This window comes from Clarias gariepinus, chromosome 19 (assembly GCF_024256425.1).
Source record: "Clarias gariepinus isolate MV-2021 ecotype Netherlands chromosome 19, CGAR_prim_01v2, whole genome shotgun sequence".
Taxonomy (NCBI): domain Eukaryota; kingdom Metazoa; phylum Chordata; class Actinopteri; order Siluriformes; family Clariidae; genus Clarias; species Clarias gariepinus.
This window is the reverse complement of record NC_071118.1, coordinates 17,230,532-17,253,529: the sequence shown is the minus strand read 5'-3', so window position 1 is coordinate 17,253,529 and position 22,998 is coordinate 17,230,532. Positions and strand designations below refer to the sequence as shown.

The window sequence follows — 22,998 nt, the reverse complement described above, 5'->3', positions numbered from 1 at the left end:
CTGAGAAGCAAACCTACACATGAACGGTCTCAGGATGCTGCATAAAGCGGCATAATAACTGAGACAGCAGACTTTGTGATTTGTGTCCGTCTTAAAACGTTTGGCTATGGCTATACTTTATTATTAGATAAAGCACTTTTTTAGCGCTAGAATCGATCAATCAAATGCACTGCGCTTTGGACTGAGAACTTTGCTAACATGTGGCCGTGCTAACGTGCGTCTTTTAAACCTGCAAGAGAATCCAAAGCTACTTATGTCCCACCTATGCCATAGCTGTCATGGACACTGTTGTTGTCTACTGCAGAGCTTCTGTTTTCCACTTTGACCATGACTTCGTTGGGAAGAGACTGCTGTGAGCTTGGAAGGTTCAGGTCTTGCAGATCAGTCACACTTACTAAAAGAGAAGGCAAACAGTGTTAGGATGTTGAGCAGCTGGAAGGTGCTTGAAGGGTTTCTTCAATTATTTTTCAGTAATTTAACTACAAAGAAAATAAAAAGAAACTACAACCAATGCAAAGTGCTGCAACCAAAGAAATTTTCACAAACTGAAGGCAATTTGCCATGAGACATGGATCAAATTCACCTTTACCTGGGGAACCCTGTGGGTACACAGTTGAACTGTAGTGAAGGGAGGTGAGACCCTCGTTCTTCTTTTCACTGTACTCTTCTTCTAAGACAGATGTTTTCTTCACCACCTGTGGCAAGCTGACATCTGCAGAACATAGGGGTGAAATTCTACCCTGAATTGTATGTTTGACATACCAATAAAAAAAAAACTACTTTTGCACGATAGCATGATTTAAAAATCTGGTTTTGGTGTATATACGTTAGAATCTATGTTACCAGTAAATAAGGATTTTGTAAACTTGTCATATGGAATGTGTTTATGTGCGTTATCCATACATTTTTGTATTTTGAGCCAGGCCATAAATCTGGAGAAAAAAAATGATCTCATCAAAACATTGACCCTAAACATACAACCAAAATAACTCAAAGATAAGGTAAAGGTGGTTACATGGCATAACTAATCAGACACTTGCCACAATTGAATGTTGCATTAAGAAAAATTAAAGGATTAGCTGAGAGAGAGCAGAGCCAGGCTTTTTTTTTTTTATCAAATTAAAAATATTTGTTTTCCAAGCTCAATTACTGGCTTATTCTACTATTACATGTAAACTGTTTTTGTCTGACAAATCTTGCATTCTGCATTAAGAGTAGTTAAAAGAAAGTAGAATGTAGCCTACTGTATACTGATGTTATCCTTCCTCAATTTTTAAAGAGATTTTTGAAAGAATTGAGCCATTTCTTGGAGCCTGTGTTGACCCTTTTATATAGTCATGTTGCTTTAAATCATATGTAAAACCAACTACAAGAAACTTTGGTGTTTTACTGGACAGTGATTTTAAACTAGATAACCAAATTAATGCTGTTATTAAATGTAGGATTTTTCAGCTTAGGCTGGTGTCCAGCGTCAAGCCAATTTTAACAACAACAACAAAAAAAACTCTCTTACATGGTTACAATTGGTCCAAAACATGTAAGCGGAAACACAACTCCTGTTCTGGCATCCTGTAAAATTCAGGGTCAAATTCAAGATCTTGTTAATAGCAATATATAGTGGTTATTCAGGGCTTAATAGGGGTTAAGCCCTGAATAACCAACTATATATTGCTAAACCTTTAAAGCCATTCACAATCCAGCACGTTCTCTTAGGTCTGGTCTTTTCAGTTCCCAAAGTTTGTAGCAGCCCCTCATTTCTGGAATGACCTGCCCCTGTAAATCTTTAAAGCTCACCTTAAGACCTTTTTATACTCTTTGTACACTGAAAACTAGGGATGCACCGAAATTTCGGCCGCCGAAAAATTTCGGCCGAAATAGCATTATCGGTTTCGGCCGAAACGTAAGAAAGCGCCGAAAATAAAAGCCGAAATTGTTGCCACGCCTCTCCCATCCTCCCGTCTCGTTCGCGCTGTCATTACGCATCAAACACGGAGTATGTCGGCGGTTTGGAAGCACTTCAAAGTACTTCAGATGAAGACAGCAAAGTTGCAATAATTTTAATTAATTTGTAGTTTTTTTTAATACAAACAAAAAGAAAATATTTTAAACGTTTTTTGATGAAGCCATTTTCGGTTTCGGTATCGGTTTTCGGCCAAGTGCATCCAAAAATTTCGGTTTCGTTTTCGGCCCAGAATTTTCATTTCGGTGCATCCCTACTGAAAACCCTAATAAGTTAATTGGACTAAATTGACTGAGTACACTCGTTGCCTCAATTTAATTGAGTAATGGAATCTTCCAAAACTTGCATATTTAAGTTTATTTAACTTGGCAACAAACTTAGCACTTTTTTAATGTACTTAAAAAATTGCGTTGACTTGGTATAAATATTTTTTAAGTGTACTTATCTATTTAAGTTAACTCAACATGAAAATGTAACTTAAACCTGTTAAACAATGTTCTTATATTTGACTGCAAGCTTTGTGCACACCGAACTGAAATAAAACAATGAACAGCATTTTTAAGCTTAGATTTTTTTTATTGACAAAATGCCACAATTTTCCACCGGAAAGAATGTTGGAGAGTACTTTATCAGGCACACAGCATGTACGGCATGAGCAGCACATTCACACAGGAACCACCATCCAATTCAGCCTCAGCATGAACCGGAGCACATTTCACACATCACCCCTTACCCACACACACAAACAGGGCCGACGCCACTAACCCAAACACCCTTCCCCAACATGGTGAACACACCGACATCCCCGCAAAGCATGCTGGTCGTCAGCCGCCGCCCCGCCCACGCCACATTCACATTTGTGAAAATTGAAAATGTTTTTTCCCCCAAAGGATTAATCATGATTTTGAGCTCACAACACTTGAAATCTTAAGTTTATGCATTTTGATGGTAAATAAGTTAAATGAACTTATATTTTTAAGTGATGGGTCCAAAATGCAAAATTTTAAGTAATGTTTAGTCAACATTACTTGATTGTATAAGTAAAGACAACATTAGGGTTTACAGTGTACTCATTTAATACAGTGTGATGACATATACTTTCCCTGTTTATATTTATTATGTATTTATTGTTTTGCTTTATTTCTTTTGTTCTGTTTATTTTATATAATGTGGGGGTACTTCTTATTGTTTGTTTTATTTGGATTTTATTTCATTTTATTTTCTTTTATTGACTATTTTTGAAGTCTCTGTCTGAAGCTGTTTTAGAATTGTACAGCACTCTGGTCAGCTGTGTTCTGTTAAATGTGCTTTAAAAATAAATATGACTTTACTTGATATGAGCCAATCTTATAGCATAAAGGTCTAAGGCAGCATGTATTAAGCATTGATAAGCAGTGAGAAATAGCAGTGAATTGGGGAGACAATGACCTCCGATCAAAGTGCTACTTTTGGTGAGTGATGTAAAAGCACCTCAGCACTTAGGCATCTCAGTACCTATGTTGTGTTTTAAAACAACAGTATGTGTGCTCATTCTGGCATGTAAGTTTGGAATGGTGGGGAATCGCTTAAAAGCACACAGCAATGTGGTTATATACTGAGATTGTGGTGGCCGTAACACTGGTGAAATTTATTTTACATTAATGTAAATCTAAAATGGATCTAGTTAGCTATTTAGATTTGTTAATGTTGTTAATTTGAATAAGCAGGTGGTAAAGTCCTCATGTGGTCATGAGTTGAAATAGTGCAAGTAATTTGTAAGTAGCAGCAAAAATAGAAGAGAATTTTTGTGCAAATAACAGGTAATAAATATTACGCAAAAAAAGCTATTGTAGGTTTGTATGTGAAATTGCTAGATGGTTGTAGACCAGTGGGTTTGCACGTGTGTTTGTCAGTAACATTGTTTTGAGTTGATGCTACTTTTTTCCAGATGGCAGGAGAGTGAAGAGTGAGTGTGAGGGGTGTGTCTGATTCTCTGCCAGGGGGAAACCTAGTATTTTGGTGCTCTTGACAATCTCCACAGAGAATCCATTAATGTTCAGCAAAAAGTGGTAACCCTGTCAACAGCCATGTCTTCTATCAACAACAATCTGTTAGCCTCTGCACTTCCTCTCTGTATGCTGACTCGTCATTCTTGCTGATGAGACCCACTGCGGTTGTGTCTTCAGCAAACTTGATGTGATTAGATCTGTGTTGATACACAGTTGTGACTTAGCAGTGTAAACAGGAGGGGACTGAGCACATAGCCCTGGGGGGCCCCAGTGGTCAGTGTTGTGGTGCCCGATCCGCACTGACTGAGGCCTTTCCTTAGCTTCTCCTACTTCAGAAGGATCCAGTTGCAGAGGAAGGTGTTTAAGCCTAACAGGTTCAGCTTCCTCTTCAGATGTTGGGGGATGACAGAATTGAATGCTGAGCGGAAATCTATGAACAGCTTTCGACCATAGCTGTACTTGTTATCTAGGTGTGTGAGAGCCAGATGGAGTGTGGTGGGGATGACATCGTCCATGGGATGGTTAGGATGATGGCACATGGGAACAGCAGCGCTGCTCAAAGAGATGTTTAAGATGTCGGTAAGAACATCTGGCAGCTGTTTAGCACACTCTCTGAGAACTCTGTCAGGAATATTGTCTGGTCCAGGAGCTTTTACGTGAGTTGACTCTGCAAAGTTTTCTTTCACATTGGCCATGGTGAGACAGTACTTCGTCTGTGTCATGTCATTCTGCATGACGAACTGAGCGTTAAAGATGTTTACTGAATCTGGAGGGGGCCATCTCTGCCACAGGCTGATTTCCTGTAATTGGCCAACCATATGCGCCGTGTGTCATTGCTGTCTTTTAAGTGGTTGTGGATTCTTTAGGCATGTGCACACTTTACCTCTCTGATGGCCCAGGACAGTTTGGCTATTAGTGTTCTTAGGGCCACCTTATCCCCCGCTCTGAAGGCAGAGTCTCTGGTCTTCAGATGCCGCGATTGCCAGAAATGCACGGACCTCTGGTTGGGGCATGAGTTGAAGTTCTTGAAGTGATGTTATCGATGATGTGATGTCATTGGTGAACTTGTAGATGTGGATGTTATGGATGAAATGGCTGTGGCTGTGTTTTACAACCTCCTAGACCTGGCGGCAATTAATGCACATATTCTATATGAACAGTGCATGAATGTGACCATAAGCAGAAGGTAAAGGAGCTATGTGCGCACCATAAAACGTCAAAGGCAGAAGGGGCACAGTATACTAAGCTGTTTATAAATTAGACACTATTTTTTTTCATTTTGTAATCTTTCTCATGTTTACCTTGTGCTGTACAATGTATATTAATTTTTACGAATTACTGTAAATAAACAACATATGCAGTTGATTTACCGGAAAGGATTTTTCTGTTTTTTGTGTGCTAAACTAAACTTTAGGGTCAAGTAATAGCGAATATATATATATATATATATATATATATATATATATATATATATATATATATATATATATGAACCTCTCCGTGAAGATGAAAAGAAACTATATACATACCAGTATAAAATAATTGAACATAATGGGACTGTAATATAAGTTACAGGCTGAAAGAAAACAATTATATTGATTGATATATGCTTCTTTAGTGATGTACACAAATTATGAAACTGTAGATAGTGAAACATCAGTGTAAAGCCTATAAATGTTACAATGAACTCAACTGAAGACTCCCAACCTCTAACATGAATTGGACCAGTTCAACCAGTTTAAAAATTCACTTGGCACAGCCAGTTTTTACTTGCCACAAATTTAAAAAATAATAGTAATAATTATTATTTGACAGCCTCTGAACGGGAATAATTCTCTTCCACAAACCGTGTTGCTTCTTTTGGATCTGAAAAGATGGTGGGTGCTCCGTCTGGATGATGGATGTGAAGCTTGGCCAGGTAACGTAAGCTGTGTTTGACACCTGTATCTCGAAGGACTCGCAGCACATCACGGAAAGCGCGGCGTTGCATCAATACCTCGTTTGTGTAGTCCGGGAAGATAAAAATTCTCTTCCCGTTATATTCCAGAGGTTGTTATCTACCGAGGCGAATGATCAGTTCTTTCTGTTGATAATTGTGAACACGGGCCATGATAGTGCGCGGGTTTGCGCCCGGAGCCGGCTTTGGCTGGAGCGAGCGGTGAGCACGGTCAATAGACACAGGCTTTGGGAAATGTTCCGCTGAGAACAGTTGCGAAATCAACTTGGAGACAAATTCTGTGGGTTTGCCGCTTTCTTCTCCTTCTGGAATGCCCACAATTTTAATGTTGTTTCTGCGGGAGCGTGCTTCCAAGTCGTAAACTTTAGTTTGCAGTTGCTTGTTAGCACTGGTCAGTTCGGAACATTTCTTTTCCAGAAGTTGAATCCGGGTTTCATGGTCATTGACAGCTTGCTCTTGAGTGACCACACGTCGGCTTGTGAGGTCAAAAGAGACTGAAATTTTACCTCGAATGCGTCGAAACGTTCGTTAATGCTGCGAAGAATGGCCTCTGACATCTCTTTACAAAGCTCTTTGCACATAGCCAGTGACACCTCCGCTGAGTGAGAAGACTCCGAGCGGGTTAATTTGCTAGCCACAGAGGGAGAGCTAACATTAGCCTTTTTAATTTTATGGCTAGCAGTAAGTTTAGACTAAATTGCCTTCGACATGACAACTTATATATGTCAATCAGATATTCAGAAAGGTAAAACTGGTTGACTGGCCCCAATTTTTTTATATATCTGGTATGTAATACTAAATTATTATTATCGCGAAGAGGAACTGTGTTAACACACGTCTACTCCATACGCTCGCACACTAGCGCCCCCACATAATCATTTTAAATACAATTATTGACACTACTCTCTTTCCACACAGAATAAGTTTACTTCATAATCAGGTAGTGATGACACATCTGCTGGAGGAATTAAAGCTGACTTTTGCAGATGCAGACCCTGAGTGTATAAAGGGTAATCAGAAATTGTTATTGTAATTATTTTCATGTCCCTTTGTTTTAGTCCCTCTAATAATTTGAATTTTTTGTCATTTATCTGAATAATTTTTTTTACCAACATGTTAAACATTGCAGAGGAAATACTTTTTGTCTCGGCCAGGAAAGTCTCGGCTAAGAGACTTCATTAAGACAGGGACTAAAAAAGATGTGTAAGTGTACAAATTCATCTATGTATTAGGTTCGGTACATCTGTGAGTGTTTTTAGGGGTTAATGTATGGTGTATTTTGCAGTTGCTGGAGTCCAGGTGTAGAGTCGTTTAAACAAATGCAGAGAGAGAACTGTGGCAGACGCGGTACTGATGTCCGATAAGTCCGCGGTGCTGATGTCCGCCATTGCGTTCCATGCCGTCAGCGTGTAATATCTAATGGGACCGAGCTAGAAGGAGATTTATTTTGGACATCTAACAAGCACTGGTGCATGTTTGTTTTAGTATTGCTTTTAATTTAATTGCACCTTCATAAATGCACATTTCTTCATTTTGTCCATATTTTATGTTTTTTTTCCTTATTCTTACTTTGCTTTGTATATTTATTAGTGTTTGGTTTGATTTTAATGAAAAAAATTCTAAATCAATTATATTGTAATTTTTTTAAGGATGTGGGGGATATATAATATTGTGGGGCTGGGGGGTGAGGTATTTAGGGTCTATCTACATACCTGCCCAATAACAAATCAAGTCACTAAATTATGAGGGCTTGGGTTGGGCTAAATAAAAAGTAGTGACTGGGTAATGTCGCAATAGATGTCAGGGTTTTGGGAGTGTTTTTTTTTTTAAACAGCCAATCAATGTTGAGATAAGAAACCAATAGGGATGAGCAGATTTGGGCAAAGGTGTAAATTGCAAATGGGGCTTAAGGTGTAAATGTCTCCTGACAAAATCCTTGAGTGGATTATTTACCATGGCAACAAATGGCTGTACCATGGAAGGATTTCTCAGCAAGATACATCCAAAATTTGTATCAATCCATAAGTATCCTAGCTTGGTGGAATTTGATGTATACGCTCAGTGGTACTTGTAGATACTTTCGAAAATCAGTGGTGTATAAGGGAGTTTCCTAGTACAGATACACCTCTTTTCATGCAGTAAATAAACAGTCCTTCGAAGTGTGTGTTCTGCAGTTCACTTATTTTTCCACGCAGTTCACAAAACACTTCCTTAGCATTAGCGCAAGGTGGAATTTGAATTACTCCAATAACGAAAATGGTGAATTCCCGCGGTAAATAAAACAGTCTACATCTAACAGTCAGAAATTCCACCAACAATGAGCAATAGCTAGAAACTAGCACAGAGTTCCTACATCATTCCGTGTTGATGTAGACACAAAAGTCACCACCATGAGTCTTACTGCACAAAGCTGCCTTTCTGTTGGCACGAAATGAAACTAGCTTGTCTAGCTTAATCGCGGCATCTAGAATTCTGTTATTGAGCCTGTTATGTAACTGGCATCCACCCATGGAAAACTGATTTGTACCTTGCCCAGGAGCGGCCACTCCCCCACTTCCCCAAATTTTTTTTTTGTTCTTCATTCTGCGGCACACTTGCATATATGCCCTCTCCAATACAGCAAATGCCACTATGCGATCGGAGAATGCTACATGCACACATTGATGGCACTGATGACATTGTGTTTCAAAAGTGATCTACTTCCATGCTCCAGTACAACTGGCTTACATGTCTGATTTGATCCGTGCCTAAGTTTGCTGTACCATGCATAAGACCACCTCTTATAGCGGACTTGAACACGGTTCTTAAGCTTGATACGATTGTGTTCTCGCTAATTAAAGTGAACCTGACTTTGGGGTGAAAGCACCCTAAGTAAAGTTACTCTTGGTTAACATAAGCCTTTCTTCCTTCGCTTGTTCTTTCTTTTTCACTAAAAAAGAAAATTAAACAAAGGACTTATGAGCTGTTAACCTTTGCTGTGATAAGCATGACTGTCACCCAGGGGAGTCTCATTTCTGATGCTGATATGGGGGACTAATGCCTTTAAAGACTTGAGATTGTTGTAAAGTTAGTATACTACCATTGGATTTTCACAACTGACCATTATTCAATTATAACTTTACCCAATAAAAAGTTCCATGAAATCATGAACATGTTTTCTCATATTTTTCCAACAACCAAGGGGATAGATAAAAAAAAAAAATGGGGAAATCACTATATCAGCCCCAAAAGATTAAATATATTATAATAAATTGCAGATGGCAAGGTTTACATTTTCCAGCTTTGTGAAATTTTACAATCTGTGGAGCAATTTATTAGATGTTTACCTTTAAAAAATAAAACTGAGAAAAAATCCGAACAGGATCTTCATGCCACCATAGAATTGAATTTGCTCTTTTCACAGTTACAGTGTTGCCTTATATACAACAATTCAGATCACTGAAGTAAGAATCAACTGCAACAAAATCAAATGGTGGAGGTGTAGTAACTTCTTCCACATTTTTACACTAAAACCAAGACAGAGGAACATGAAGAAACAAGCAACTTAGAAACCAGAACAATAGAAAAAAAAAAACAATCATTAAGACAGCTGAATAATACTTGGTGAGCAAATAACTCATTTTTTTCTTAATTAAATTCTATCTTGTTCCAACTTCTTTTTCCTTTACTAAATTTGATAGTTGACATAGTAGAACTGACTCCTTCAAACAGAAACTAGAAAGGCTGGAGCATAGAATACTTTCTTTTTATGGCCCATTGTCACAAAACATCTAGAAATTAATTTTATTTGTCTAATTCTCACTAGAGCATTTTTAAGGTCCGACCCATTTTTGGAAAAGACAGCTATGGACTAAATTAAAAGACCCTTAGCTTACTACAGTGGAACCTCTGACTGCAAGTAACATGGTTTGAAAGTGTTCAGTAAGACGAGCAAAGATTTTAAATAAATTTTTGATTGGAAAATGAACAAGTTTTGGTTTACGAGTACCGAGTATCATGTATCACGCATGCGCTTCTTGTTTTGACACCGAGCGTCACGTGATCACAACTGAGCCAACTATTTTTCTCTCTCTTGCGCTGCGGAATTGTGGGTAATCGTCCCCCTGCTGGGTCTAAGTGCGGGTCTCTTACTGGTATAATCAACATCCGTGCATGCGTGTACCGTCTACTATAACACTGTGACCATGTGTGAGCGTGCAAAACATTTTATTTTGTGTCTGAACAGCGCGTGTGTAAAGCAAAAACAAGTCCCATTAGAGAGGTTGAAGATCCATTTTCTCTCTATATATCAGCCTGCTCTTTGTGTCTGTGCACGCATGCACGTCATTGGACACATTTATTCAAAATAAACAACAGCACGAAAAACTTATATGTTGTTATTTTTCTCAGGTTGTATTTGCCTAATACTAAGACCTGTTATGATCAGATCATTTTTATGTTTTTACACAAACACACATAAAATTCATAAAGAGGGTACTAACTTTTGAACATGATTGTAACTATATGGTGACTTTGACAAGAAGGTCTAAACATCCTTAAAATAATTTATCCCACTGTTCATAAACCTGATGATACCTGTGGATAGTACCTGCAACTTGTCTTAATTATCAACAAAAAATTTTTTTTACTTACCAGTAGCACCATCCTGGCGCATAAAACTCCTTGCTGTTACATGAATAGAGTAGATATGGAATAGATTATTTTATATTCAATTAAAGACCAATTCCAGTGCTAAAACAATTACATTAAAACAAAATAGAATAAAAATGTAAAAGAATACTAACAATGAATACTGAGATCAGACAGTAGTATACATTAGAATAATAAAAAACAGCTATAGTATTGCACTTGAAAATACAGCATGATTGTGATATGGTCCCTGGTCATCTCGTGGCACCACTAAAGCTGCCTATAATTGACCATGGGAGGCCACAGATGACCATAAAAATCTCTAAGGTATACTGTTGACCTATGGCGGACCTACTGGTCATAAAAAGGCATAGCTTTCCCATGCCATCACATAACAGCAAGTTGCGGATCACCTGATCTGGGTCACCCCAACACACAGTGATAATCCATAGTATTACTATCCTCCATATCTCATTATGATTTGTGCATTTGTAGCCATATGTAGCAAAAGTCTTGAAAGTAGGAACATTTCTTGTGGGTGGGAATGGGTGGGTCGGTGGGAGTGACATTACAGTCTTCTTTTTCATTATAATTAATCATGTCAATCAGAAGACATTAAACAAGCTGTTTTGGCGTGAAACTTTAATGCCCATTAAGAGACTAGAATGCCATGCAACTTTGCAAGCATTGGTAGCACTCAATTAAACTAAAACTTAAAATAAAACATGCGCATAAAAAGTGTCTAATTATTCATGTTAATTATTATTGTTCATATGTGGTCATAACGAATAACTTTAATAGTATCTTGGATGACATAAAAAAGATTTGCCATTTATCAGAGCAATTTAGAGACTAGGATTTCTGAATAAATTACAGAATAATAATATCTATCTCAAAAATGTAATAATAGAGAGATTAAAATTTTAAAGAGAGATGTAAATTACATATTGTTTTATATTGTTTCTCATTGCTAGTGATAAAGAGATAAACTAATGAGATGAATTCAGCATTCCATATAGCAAATAACTACTGATACATCTGAAAAAGTCACAACATCTCCTTTTTTGGTGGGGGTTTTGTTTTTTGACTCACAGTGTGCAATCATGAGGTCTTTGGCAATGCTCTTCCTTCGCAGGGGATTGAGGCTGACAGGAGGAACCTGTAGAACCTGGGAAACACGGTTTTGTGACTTGCCAGATGTCAAAGATGATCGTGTGAATACAGGAGACGAGTCAGATTTGATGGCCCTCCTTTCATTCAAATTTTTAGATACTGCAGACACAGAAAACAAATAGTTTAGACCCGATTATTAAGAACTAAATCAAAATAACTTTATTTCATTGTTACCTGATAAACTAAACCTTTAATTGGTAAGCACATGCAAACTTAAAAAAATCTTGATTTTTTAAACCCTGATATAAAGCAAATATGCATTACATTTACATTTAGGCATTTGGCAGACGCTCTTATCCAGAGCGACTTACATTTTTATCTCATTACACATCTGAGCAGTTGAGGGTTAAGGGCCTTGCTCAAGGGCCCAACAGTGGCAACTTGGTGGTTGTGGGGTTTGAACCTGGGATCTTCCGAACCGTAGTCCAATGCCTTAACCACTGAGCTACCCCTGGCAATAAAAAGTAAAACTATGCTATGTTTTATACATAAAGCATATATACTGCCTCATCCGACTTTTAACATCAAGAAGTGAACCTTTTTTTTTCGATCTAAAAGGTCTTTTCTGGGTATGTGGTCTCCAGAAGAGGGATAGAAGTAGACAACCCCCACAGGTTGTACCACAAGTTCATTTTGAGGATATCAAGAGGAAGAAGGTTGCATCATAGGACATCAGTGCCAAGATGCTTTAACAAGCTTCATGCTAAATTAAGTTCCTCACCAGTGAAAAGGAGGTAAAACCCTTTGCAGGATATCCTTCTACCCCTCTTTTGGTGACCACATGGCCCAGGAAGGTGGCTTGCTTTCATGACAATGCTTTGGAATGTAGGAGGGGTGTTCAAAACAGGACTTTTTATTGTGCAGAATAACAGAATATTAATTTTCAGTTATAAGAGTTAAAACTACCTTAGGTATTAGGAATACCTAACTATATTTAGGAATAACTGAGGTTTTAGACCAACCAATATATTATAACATAGTTTAATATGACTTTGAGATGTCAATATGACTATGATACTGTACTCCTGCAGCAGAGACGGTTAAAGCATTGTTCAAGGGCCCGAAAGTGGGAGCTTGGCCCTGCTGGGGCTTGAACTACAGACATCTGATCAGTAACCCAGAGCCTCTATCATTTGAGGCATTACTAGCCTGGGCTGTAATATATATTTTTTTTCCTAATCATAAACACTGCAAATGGATAACAAATACATTGGATCAGTAGCACAGATCACAGTGCCGCATGTGTACAAGCTTGATTTATGCCATTGCCCCGGGACGATTTCAGGGCTCAGAGCTTAATCACGTTTAAACCTTATTAGTTTTGTTGTTCTGTTCCAATGTTCCAAAAAGTTTGGTCTCTCTTGGACAAAAGTACAATTCATAAAGTAGCCTACATGCTTTATATATATGAAAAAAATAGAGGGGGAGTTTTGCTTGCTTCTTCATTTAGAAGATCAGAATCAGAATTTATTTGCCAAGTATGTTGACATGCACAAGGAATTTGAGTCCAGCTGTTTGTGGTTTTTAAAGTACAGACAAAACACTGCATTTGTTATAGACAAGACCATATACACAGTAAGTACAGAACATCAAATACTTACAGATTAAATAAAGACCACAAAAATAAATATTCAGAGTATATTCAGTGTAACAGGTAGTGCAAGTAACCATGTGCATCACACATGATAAGTGGTGCAAATAACATTAATGTACAGTAGGATGTAAAAGGTTTTTACTAAGCATGTCGGTGCTTTTATTCAATAGACAATACAAAATTGTTTAAGTGTGCAAATAACAGTATATTTGCAGTATCCACTGTATAAGCACCAACATGCTTTTTTACAGACTTCTTACACCATGCTGTATATTAATACAGCATGGTGTAAGAAGTCTGTAAAAAAGCATGTTGGTGCTTATACAGTGGATTGCGTATACCCAAGGTCAACTGATTATGAGGGTAAATGCCTGAGGAAAGAAACTTGTTCTGTGTCTGCCAGTTTTGGTGTATAGGGTTATGTAGCATCTACCAGAAAGAAGGAACTGAAAAGGTCTCTAATTGTGTCCAGGGTGAGAAGGGTCTATAGTTCAATTCAAATCAATTTTATTTGTATAGCGTTTTTAACAATTGTCATTGTCGCAAAGCAGCTTTACACAATCAAAAGAATTATTTAAGTTTGTATGAAATGTGAATTTGTATGAATCAAAATGGTCAGTTTGTCCCTGGTGAGCAAGCCGAGGGCGACAGTGGCAAGGAAAAACTCCCTGAGATGGTAATAAGAAGAAACCTTGAGAGGAACAAGACTCAACAGAGAACCCATCCTCATTTGATGCAGGATTGTTGAGTTTGGCTGTTAACCCTTACTTGTTATCACATTTGCAGGTTTTAGTTGGCACATACACAGATGCATCTCAATTAAATAGAATATCATCATAAAGGTGATTTCAAGTGTTTATTTCTTTTAATTTTAATGATTATGGTTTACAGCTAATGAAAACCCAAAATTTAGTATCTAAGAAAATTTTAATACAGTGAAAAAGTTTAATATTGGAGACTCATGGTGTCGCACTCTAATTAGGTAATTACCTTAAAACACCTGTAAAGGTTTCCTGAGCCTTAAAATGGTCTCTCAGTCTGGTTCTGTGGGCCACAAAAGGTCATTGCCAAAGAAGCTGGCTGTTTACAGAGTGCTGTATCCAAGCACAGTAATGGTTGAATGGAAGGAAAAAATGTGGTAAAAAAGGTGCACAAGCAACAGGGATAACCATAGCCTTAAATGGATTGTGAAACGAAGCCCATTCAAGAACTTGGGGAAGATTCAACAGAAGTGGACAGCAGCTGGAGTCAGTGCTTCAGGAGTCACCACACAGACGTATCCAGGACATGGGCTACAACTGTTGCATTCCAGAGATAATGTCAGAAGTGTCCTACCTGGGCTAAGAACAAAAAGGATTGGACTGTTGCTCAGTGGGCTAAAGTCCTCTTTTCAGATGAAAGTCAATTTTTCATTTCATTCGGAAATCAAGGTCCCTGTGTCTGGAGGAAGAAAGAAGTGGCACTGAATCCAAGGTGCTTGAAGTTCAGTGTAAGGTTTGCAATCAGTGGTGGTTTGAGGAGCCCTGTCATCTGCCGGTGTTGGGTGTTTTATCAGGTCCAAGGTCAGCGCAGGCATTTTAAAGCACTTCATGCCTCTTTCTGCTGACCAGCTTTATGGAGATGCTGATTTAATTTTCCAGAAGTTCTTGCACCTGCCCACACTGCCAAAAGTACTAATATCTGGTTTAAGTACCATGGTATTACTGTGCTTGATGGACCAGCAAACTAACCCGACATAAACCCCATACAGAATCTATAGGGTACCGTGATAAGGAAGTTGGGAGATGCCAGACCCGACAAACCCTGAAGAGCTGAGGGCCGCCATCAGAGCAACCTGGGCTTCCATAACATGTCAGCAGTGCCACAGATGCTACACCGCATTGCTGCAGTAATTTATGCAAAGTGAGCCTCGGGCAAGTATTGAGAGCTGTACATGTTAATACTTTTCAGTAGTCCAACATTTCTGTGTAAAAAAATCTTTTTTTTTTTTTTTTTATTATTTATTCGTCTTAAGTAATATTCTAATTTTCTGAGATACTGAATTTTGGGTTTTTGTTAGCTGTAAGCCATAATCATCACAAAGCAGTCTTGTACAGTGGAACCTCGGATTGCAAGTAACCTGGTTTGCGAGTGTTCTGCAAGACAAGCTAAAAAAAAAATATTTAACTTAAAAACTGTTTCTTCAGTACTTGGACTGTTTGTGTGCGTGAAATATCTTTTATTTTGTGTTCGTAAGTGTGGGTGTGAAAATCGTAAAAGCAAGTGTCATTAGACAGGTCTCTCTCTCTCAGCCTGCAGGGCACTTTGTGTGCTTTGTGTGCACGCACCCTATTGGACAGCGTTTCCCTTCCCCCCTCCTCTCGCCTTCACACATACACTCTCTCTCTCTCTCTCTCTCTCTCTAACGGAAGTTAGCTCTGTTGCAAATATTTTCAAAGGTAAAGTGCAGGTTAATTTGTTTTATTTTTACCTTACAGCAGTGATTCTGTTAGTGTGCACTCACTCGAGTGTCATTAGAGATGTTCCCTGTTAATTTTCCAGAGAAGACAGTGTTTCCGTTAATGTGTGTATGAAACTCAAATAAGAGAGAAGGAAGAGTTACTGCGTTAGACGAGAAGAGGGAAAGTGGTTTCATTCCTCCTCTTCTCTTACTTTAGCTTTACACACATACACACACATACAGCGCACAAACGCTCAAACACACACACACACACACACACACACACTAAAGGAAACACTAATCTGTCTGGATTTATTCTTACTTTTTCAAGGGTAAAGGGAAGGTTAATTTGTTTTATTTTGACTTTATATTTTGTATTAATTATTTTCATGTATTACATTTTTTGGGCTGTGAAACAAATAATTTGAGTTTTCATTATTTCTTATGGGGAAATTTACGAGTGTTTTGATACGAGCCTTATGCTTGCAATCCAAGCTTACAAGACTGCTTTGTGATGATTATGGCTTACAGCTAACAAAACTGTAGTTCCTGCCTCATTGTACCATTCCATCTCTTCACTGTTTTGAGCACAGGCTCAGCTATTTTAGGTTTCTGACATGTCACTCTAAGAGAAGCAGCTGCTCCCCAGTGACATTATATAACCATTATTTTAAACTTGTGCTTTGGCATAGTGGTGTATTACACATTAGGTAACTTTAATTGCAAACAGGTTAATTAATGCAAAATTAAATGCTTAGTTTCAGCTTAACAAAAAATTTAACTTCTAAAAACCAGTGAACATTATGTAAATAAAATTTTTGTATTTTTGTAAATGAAATTATAGTGTAGCCACCCAAAAAATATACATGGACATGAACAAAAGACAGTTTTTTCCCCAAACAATTTAATAAACAACAAAAAAATCTTTAATATCCAAGTAAGAATCTTGCCCAAGAAAATGGCTCGTTGCATAAATTTACACAAAACGCCTCAGACTTTTTTTTTTAATAATAGTAATCATCATGCTTTCTTCCTGTTTGTTTCCAGCCTTGAACAATTACTTGATGATAAACAGTTGGAATGTGGTTGTAAATATATAATTAAAATAAAGCTGTTCCCATAGGCCCACTCTTTAACTTTGCAGAGTTACAGCGTTTATTCAGTGAGTATATATTTATGCTATGTTGTTTTTCTGGGGTACTGATTATTGATTTTACATTTCCTCTACTTTGCAAAAGTGCACTCTTTGCCCTCTTTATGATCTGAGTGTATTGTGACTGAAATAAAAAGATGCAGGAAAAACTCACTTTGTCGGACTTGAAAACAATTCCGACTTACGAACGTGCTCCCAGAATGGAACTAAATAGACTAATTTTTTTTTTGTCGTTATAAACTCGTCACACACAAAAAAAATACCATAACAAAAAGGAAAATTGTCTGTGAATAGCTGAAATGTGGTTGTGAATATGCCCTTTATCAAATGTTCTTTTTAAAATTTAAAATGTTCTTGTGAACATGTGGACTGCACTTTTACTTTGTAAAAGAGCATTTTAATTAAAAGGCAGATGAAAGCATGCGCCGATATAAGCAGTTTTATTAGCTACATAAGCTCATTAACTATATGCTGCCTTTTGCAATGTAAAAGCGTGTGTCGATATGAGCAGCTTTATTTTAGTCATAATATAACATATTTTTGCTCTGTATTTTTTTATGTGCATGAGAATTGCATTTTAATTAATGCTAATTAAATACTAATGTTTAAGAAACCATTATTTATTTTTTGTTTTTCCCCCTTGCCTCAGTAACCCCGTTTTTTTGTAAGGAATCTGAGTGTATGTGTGTAAGCAGCTGAGACATTAATAGGAATCCTGGGGAAACCTGGTGCCACCTAAGTCAGGTGTCAATACTTATCTATTTATCTATAATATAATCTTACATATTCATAAAAAGTCATGAATAGTTTAAAGAAACAGAGGCTTTGCTAAAAAAAAAAAAAAAAAAGTTAGGCACATCAGTTACTTTACTGGAATAAAATATCTTTCTGAGTATTAACAATTTAATTGAGTAATTGTTTTACTATGGACACACACCCAAGAATTTCATAATCTCAGTTCTGTGTCCAAAACAATCTGTAAGGTTTGTTTACTCTCCATTTTTTACTGTTTTTCTGCTAGAGTTAAAAAAAAAAATCTTTTCTTGTATGTGTACTTTGAAGACTTTAAAGTCGCATGAGTATAACATATTTACATCACAAAATAAAAACCCAATTTATGCTCTATGTAAATAAGTAAAATGTATTAGCTACAACAATGGTAAAGATTTTAAATTGACACAAATTTATAAACAGCCCTGACTCACTGTAGATCTTCAAAAAGGCCTCAGACCCCAGAGGGTTTTAAATTAATTTAGGCGGTAGCATCATACATTTAGGTCACTAACATTTTTAAACTGGAAAAAGTGTGCTAAATCTCACAGGTACTGTAGGCTGGCTCACACTGCAGAGACATAATCTGGAACTTTTCCTCGTCTGGTTCCACTTGCAGCTGGGCCAGGTACTGCCTGACCTTACGGGCCATCTGTGCATCTTCATACAACTTCTTGGCATTTAGCAATGAGCTGCGCCTAACACGCTTCTTATGTCCAGCCTGTACATCCAGCAGGTTTGAATTAGTGCTGCCCTGGCTCAAGGACCTGAAGAAAGCCCAGAGAAAGAGAAAAAGGGCTTAAGGAGATCAGTCTCATAAGGAATACTGTATCAGTATCAGACTTTCTGATATCCATAACGACACTGAGAATATCACTACAAATGTAATTACAATAACCTTTATACAGAACATAAAAAGTAAACTGCTAATACATATAAATTATTTACATTATTAAAGACAATTTAACCTTTAAGTAGACCAAAAAATTTGTTCCACTATTCATTAATGTTCTTATCTAATATTTTTTTCTAGATAATGGCATGAGCACTGGCAGGTGAAATGGTCGCTTAGTGGTTAGCTAAGTCGCCTTCGATTCCCACCCTGGGTCTGTGTGCATAGAGTTTTCATATTCTCCCTGTGCTTGGTCGGTTTCCTTTTTCCCACAGTCCAAAAACATGCAAATTAGACTAAGTGATGTGGCCAAATTGCCCGTTCTGTGTAAGTGTGTAATTCTAAGTGTGTTAAGTGTGCCTTGAGATAGACTGGAAGCCTGTCCACTCTGTATCCCACCTTGTGCCTCAAGTCTCCTGGGACATGCACCCGGCCCCCCATGACCCTGTATACATGATAAAGCCTGTATACACGATGGGGTCAGGGGTAGCTCAGTGGTTAAGGCATTGGACTACGGTTCGGAAGATCCCAGGTTCAAACCCCACAACCACCAAGTTGCCACTGTTGGGCCCTTGAGCAAGGCCCTTAACCCTCAACTGCTCAGATGTGTAATGAGATAAAAATGTAAGTCGCTCTGGATAAGAGCGTCTGCCAAATGACTAAATGTAAATGTAAAGCGGTATGGACGATGAGGGGTAATTGAATTTAAAGCAAGGCACATTAAATGCAAAAGAAATCTATTAGGCATTCGTGACTTAATCACTTGCACTATATTTAAAATAATATTTTATGCTAAACAGGACAGAATAAAGTAATGCAGGTATAGAACTTGAGTCGTAAGTCGTTTAAGTTTATTAAACAAGTACCTGAAAAAATCTTTCAGGTGAGAGCTTTAGGCTTGGATTCTTGAGTTACAAAGAAAGAAATGGGGATTAAAGACATGCATAGAGGCATGCATGAAGAGGGACACAGCTACTTACCCTAAACTCTTCCACCGCTTCTTCCTGCAAGAAAGAACCATGGAAAACAAACAAAGGGAGCACCAAGGCAGAGAGAGAATCAGGAAGCATCCACACACATACGTACAGGCACACAGGCACCCACAACACATGCACACACATACACAAACACACACTAGGGGGTGTAAATATGCCAGTCTATGTAACGGCATCTCGGAATATAAAGCAGCATAGGTTTGTGTATGTTTCAACCATAAATTCAGAGATCGACTACTGAATTATCAGTATTCCACCATAATAAAATCTGAATAGAATCTGAATGAGTAGCACATAAAGAACTATAATAAATCAGAATGTGTGCCTTAATCACCAAATACATTAAATTAGTAACATGCAAAAATAGATTTCAATTCTGGCTCTCCCTTTTATTTATTTTATTTCATAGTCAAATACACTGACCACTGGCATCATGTGACTATTATCTGACCCACCCAACTGTGTTCTCTCTCTTTTCTGTCGAGCTAAACGTTGCCAGTGATCCCAGCTTCTTGTGCCTTCGGGAATTGTCTGACATCCTGGTGCCCTGCTTTTGGTTGGAGTTCATGCTTACGAACATGAAAATGGCCTTGGACTGGGCTGTTTCAGGTAGATTTTCTGAGATGGTTTGTGACTGCAGTCGCTTGGTAGGCCCTCATCAAACTGATAATTAAACTTTAAACTTTCCCTTATTTCCTTTTTGCTTTGCAACAGTGAGCATTGAGCATTTATAGTAGTAGGGATAAATTTGCCAAATGGAGCCCATCTGGATGTATGACACAAATCGAGCCCATGTGGCTGTAAGAAAACCTGGTCCAAACAGACCAGATTAAAGATCAGAGATATCTTAGATGTAGTGGAACAGGTTTTCTGTAAAAAAAAAGAATTGATACGCTGGACACGTAAAGATACCTTTTGTTTGCTATTGTGTGCACATATCTCTGGCATATATCTTGAATTGATTACTGTACAATGAAATGAAATGTTGTAATCGAATTAATATAAAAGGTTTTGTTTTACATATACACAAAAATTGTCTAGAAGCAAAAAAAAAAAAAAAAAAAACAGATAATTTGGATTTTGAGCAAGATGAGAACCGCAAGTACAAACCTTTGATGAAACATAATTGCTGGGTCCATACTGGTGGTGCTCATTCGCACAACATTGCGAATTTCCTTGGCAATCATTCGTAGCTTCTCAAAGTTTACTAGGCCATCCACGTTTGTGTCATTACCTGAGAAATTATGAAAAAGAAGAGAAAATAAGAGGCTGAAAAAAGCTAAAACTAAATGAAATGGGATTATATACATTACCAGTAAAAAGTTTAAATGATCAATTAATTTATACATTTTATTATTATTTTTATAATGCAGAACAATACTGAGACCGGATACCATAAGCACTTTGATACCAACAATATGGAATAACACATTTGGAACTGCCAAGGCTGTCTTCTGGAACTATTTGACAAAAGTAAGTAAAACCCATCTGTTTATTATCATTTACAACTGTAATTGGACAATGGTGTTTCTAAACTGCAGGTCAGAAAAGATAACCACTTCAAGTAAGATAACTTGCACCCAATATAACCCATATAAACTGTAAGGACCAGTCCAGACAATGAACAATTGAAGCAATTACTCTTAAACCAGATAATAATTATCTAGTCTCTCAGTCATGGCTTAGTAACAGCTCTGGATCAAAACAAGATGGAAAGTGGTGGATTGACATTGACTCTTCAGTAAATATTTATTTTAAAATGTTGAATAACTTTGCACATCACAGTAAATAATAACCCTGTTTGTATATATATGTACAGTACATACATTTTGCATACATACATACATACATGCATACATACATACAACAGTGCTAAAAAAATTTTAAATATCCATTTGAGTTAAAAAGTGAAACACTATATGAAATATTCCAAACCAGTTTTGTTTGAATCTTATTTATGCCTACATTTCATGAAAATCAAAGATTAAATATCTGAGTTTGGGTAAATTACTAATCAAAAATATAAATACAGTGTAAATCTTAGTCCAGTTTATTACAAGCACGAGGAAGATACCTCACAGTTGTCCAGAAGAGGATCATCAATACCCTCCACAAGGGAGGATGCGCCACAGAAGGAACTAAGGCATATTCATGAAAAAATGACAAAAAGGGAAAAGTGTGGTATGAAAAGGTGAGCAAGCATTAGAGGTGATCGGCTTTTTAAAAAGGTTGTCAGAAAAAAACGATTTTAAGAACTTGGGAGAGCTTCACAAGAAGTTGGGTGAGGCTCCAATGTGCATCAAGAGGCACTAAAATACTACTTTTGACCTATAAAAGCCTATTATTCAAAGTTATGGAATTATTGTTCAGAACTCATACACAGTCTCAGTGTTTAAGTCCAAGCTAAAAAAATTATTTATTTTCCCAAGCATTTTTGTGAATCGATTTGCCATAGGTGAAGGAGCAGATCCGGGGGACTTTTTTTGGTGATCTTGTATGTTTAAATGCTGTCTTTGATCACTTAGGTTGTTTACGGTAAAGTGACTTTACATCCTAGTGAGCCCCTTATGTCTGTATTTCCTTTTAGCAGTCCCTTTTAGTTACTGTATGTGGTCATAGCTAGTCCTGCCAGAGCCTGCTTGCACTCTGCACTATAGACTGCAGTCACTAACATGTGAGACAGGGAAGCGCATTGGCTGCTGGTCATCTCAGGGACACTTATAGTATGATAATACTGCTCTTTACTTATATGAAGGATTGATCACTTAAATCTGAGTTACTTGATATTTGATTTAATTGCTTACTGCTAATTACAAGAGAAAAGTAGTAACTTATGTTATGCTATGATTGTTGTTTAAGTGTTTGCCTGTTTTCACAAAAAATTTATATGATGTGTATTACATGTTTCCTAAAGGGTAATGAAATAGAATATGTTAAGCTTAGTTAAATAATTTTGTTGTTGTATTGGTTTAAATTTTATTTAACTAATATTTATTAGACGTAATAAATCTCACGGACCTTGGAAATATTAGCGCAATCAAGAACCCCCTTGTGATAAAGTCCATTGAGAGTTACCCAAGTTTGTGAAAAGATGGTTAGTCTACATGACAGATCCTGCAAGTGGCATCACACCAGAGAAACAGTTTGATGCACTGCTAAAGTTCATAAAAAAGCAGCTCAAAATCTCAGAAAAGGCAGAAAATAGGTCTAAGAAGTATACCTTCACCAGAACCACAAAGAAAGTTTCTACAGAAAGTGAATGCGTCGTGTGTGGAGAAGAGAAGCATAGAGACAAAATCTTCTTCTGCAAAAAGTTCAAAGAACTAAAACTAGCAAAGAAAAAATCCACTGTAATGAAACTGGGAGTGTGTAAAAATTGCTTGGGATGTCACAAGGATAGTGATCGGTGCAACGACAACTAGCTTTGCAGAAACAAAGACTGTAAT

At 37.4% G+C, this 22,998-nt stretch overlaps 1 protein-coding gene across 4 annotated transcripts in view; it reads right to left on the bottom strand.

Moving 5' to 3' along the window:
• Positions 1-22,998, bottom strand: part of rapgef6 (Rap guanine nucleotide exchange factor (GEF) 6) — a 154,804-nt gene that overhangs the window by 17,377 nt on the left and 114,429 nt on the right. For 3 of the 4 annotated variants that reach the window (XM_053478204.1, XM_053478202.1, XM_053478201.1), the window contains exons 18-24: positions 20,663-20,786; positions 19,538-19,561; positions 18,215-18,432; positions 11,627-11,806; positions 10,538-10,570; positions 590-712; positions 263-394 (exon numbers count right to left, since the gene is read on the bottom strand). In XM_053478204.1, the coding sequence (XP_053334179.1) occupies positions 263-394; positions 590-712; positions 10,538-10,570; positions 11,627-11,806; positions 18,215-18,432; positions 19,538-19,561; positions 20,663-20,786 (834 nt within the window). The remainder of the gene's footprint in view (positions 1-262; positions 395-589; positions 713-10,537; positions 10,571-11,626; positions 11,807-18,214; positions 18,433-19,537; positions 19,562-20,662; positions 20,787-22,998) is intronic. The other variant, XM_053478203.1, reaches the window with a different exon arrangement.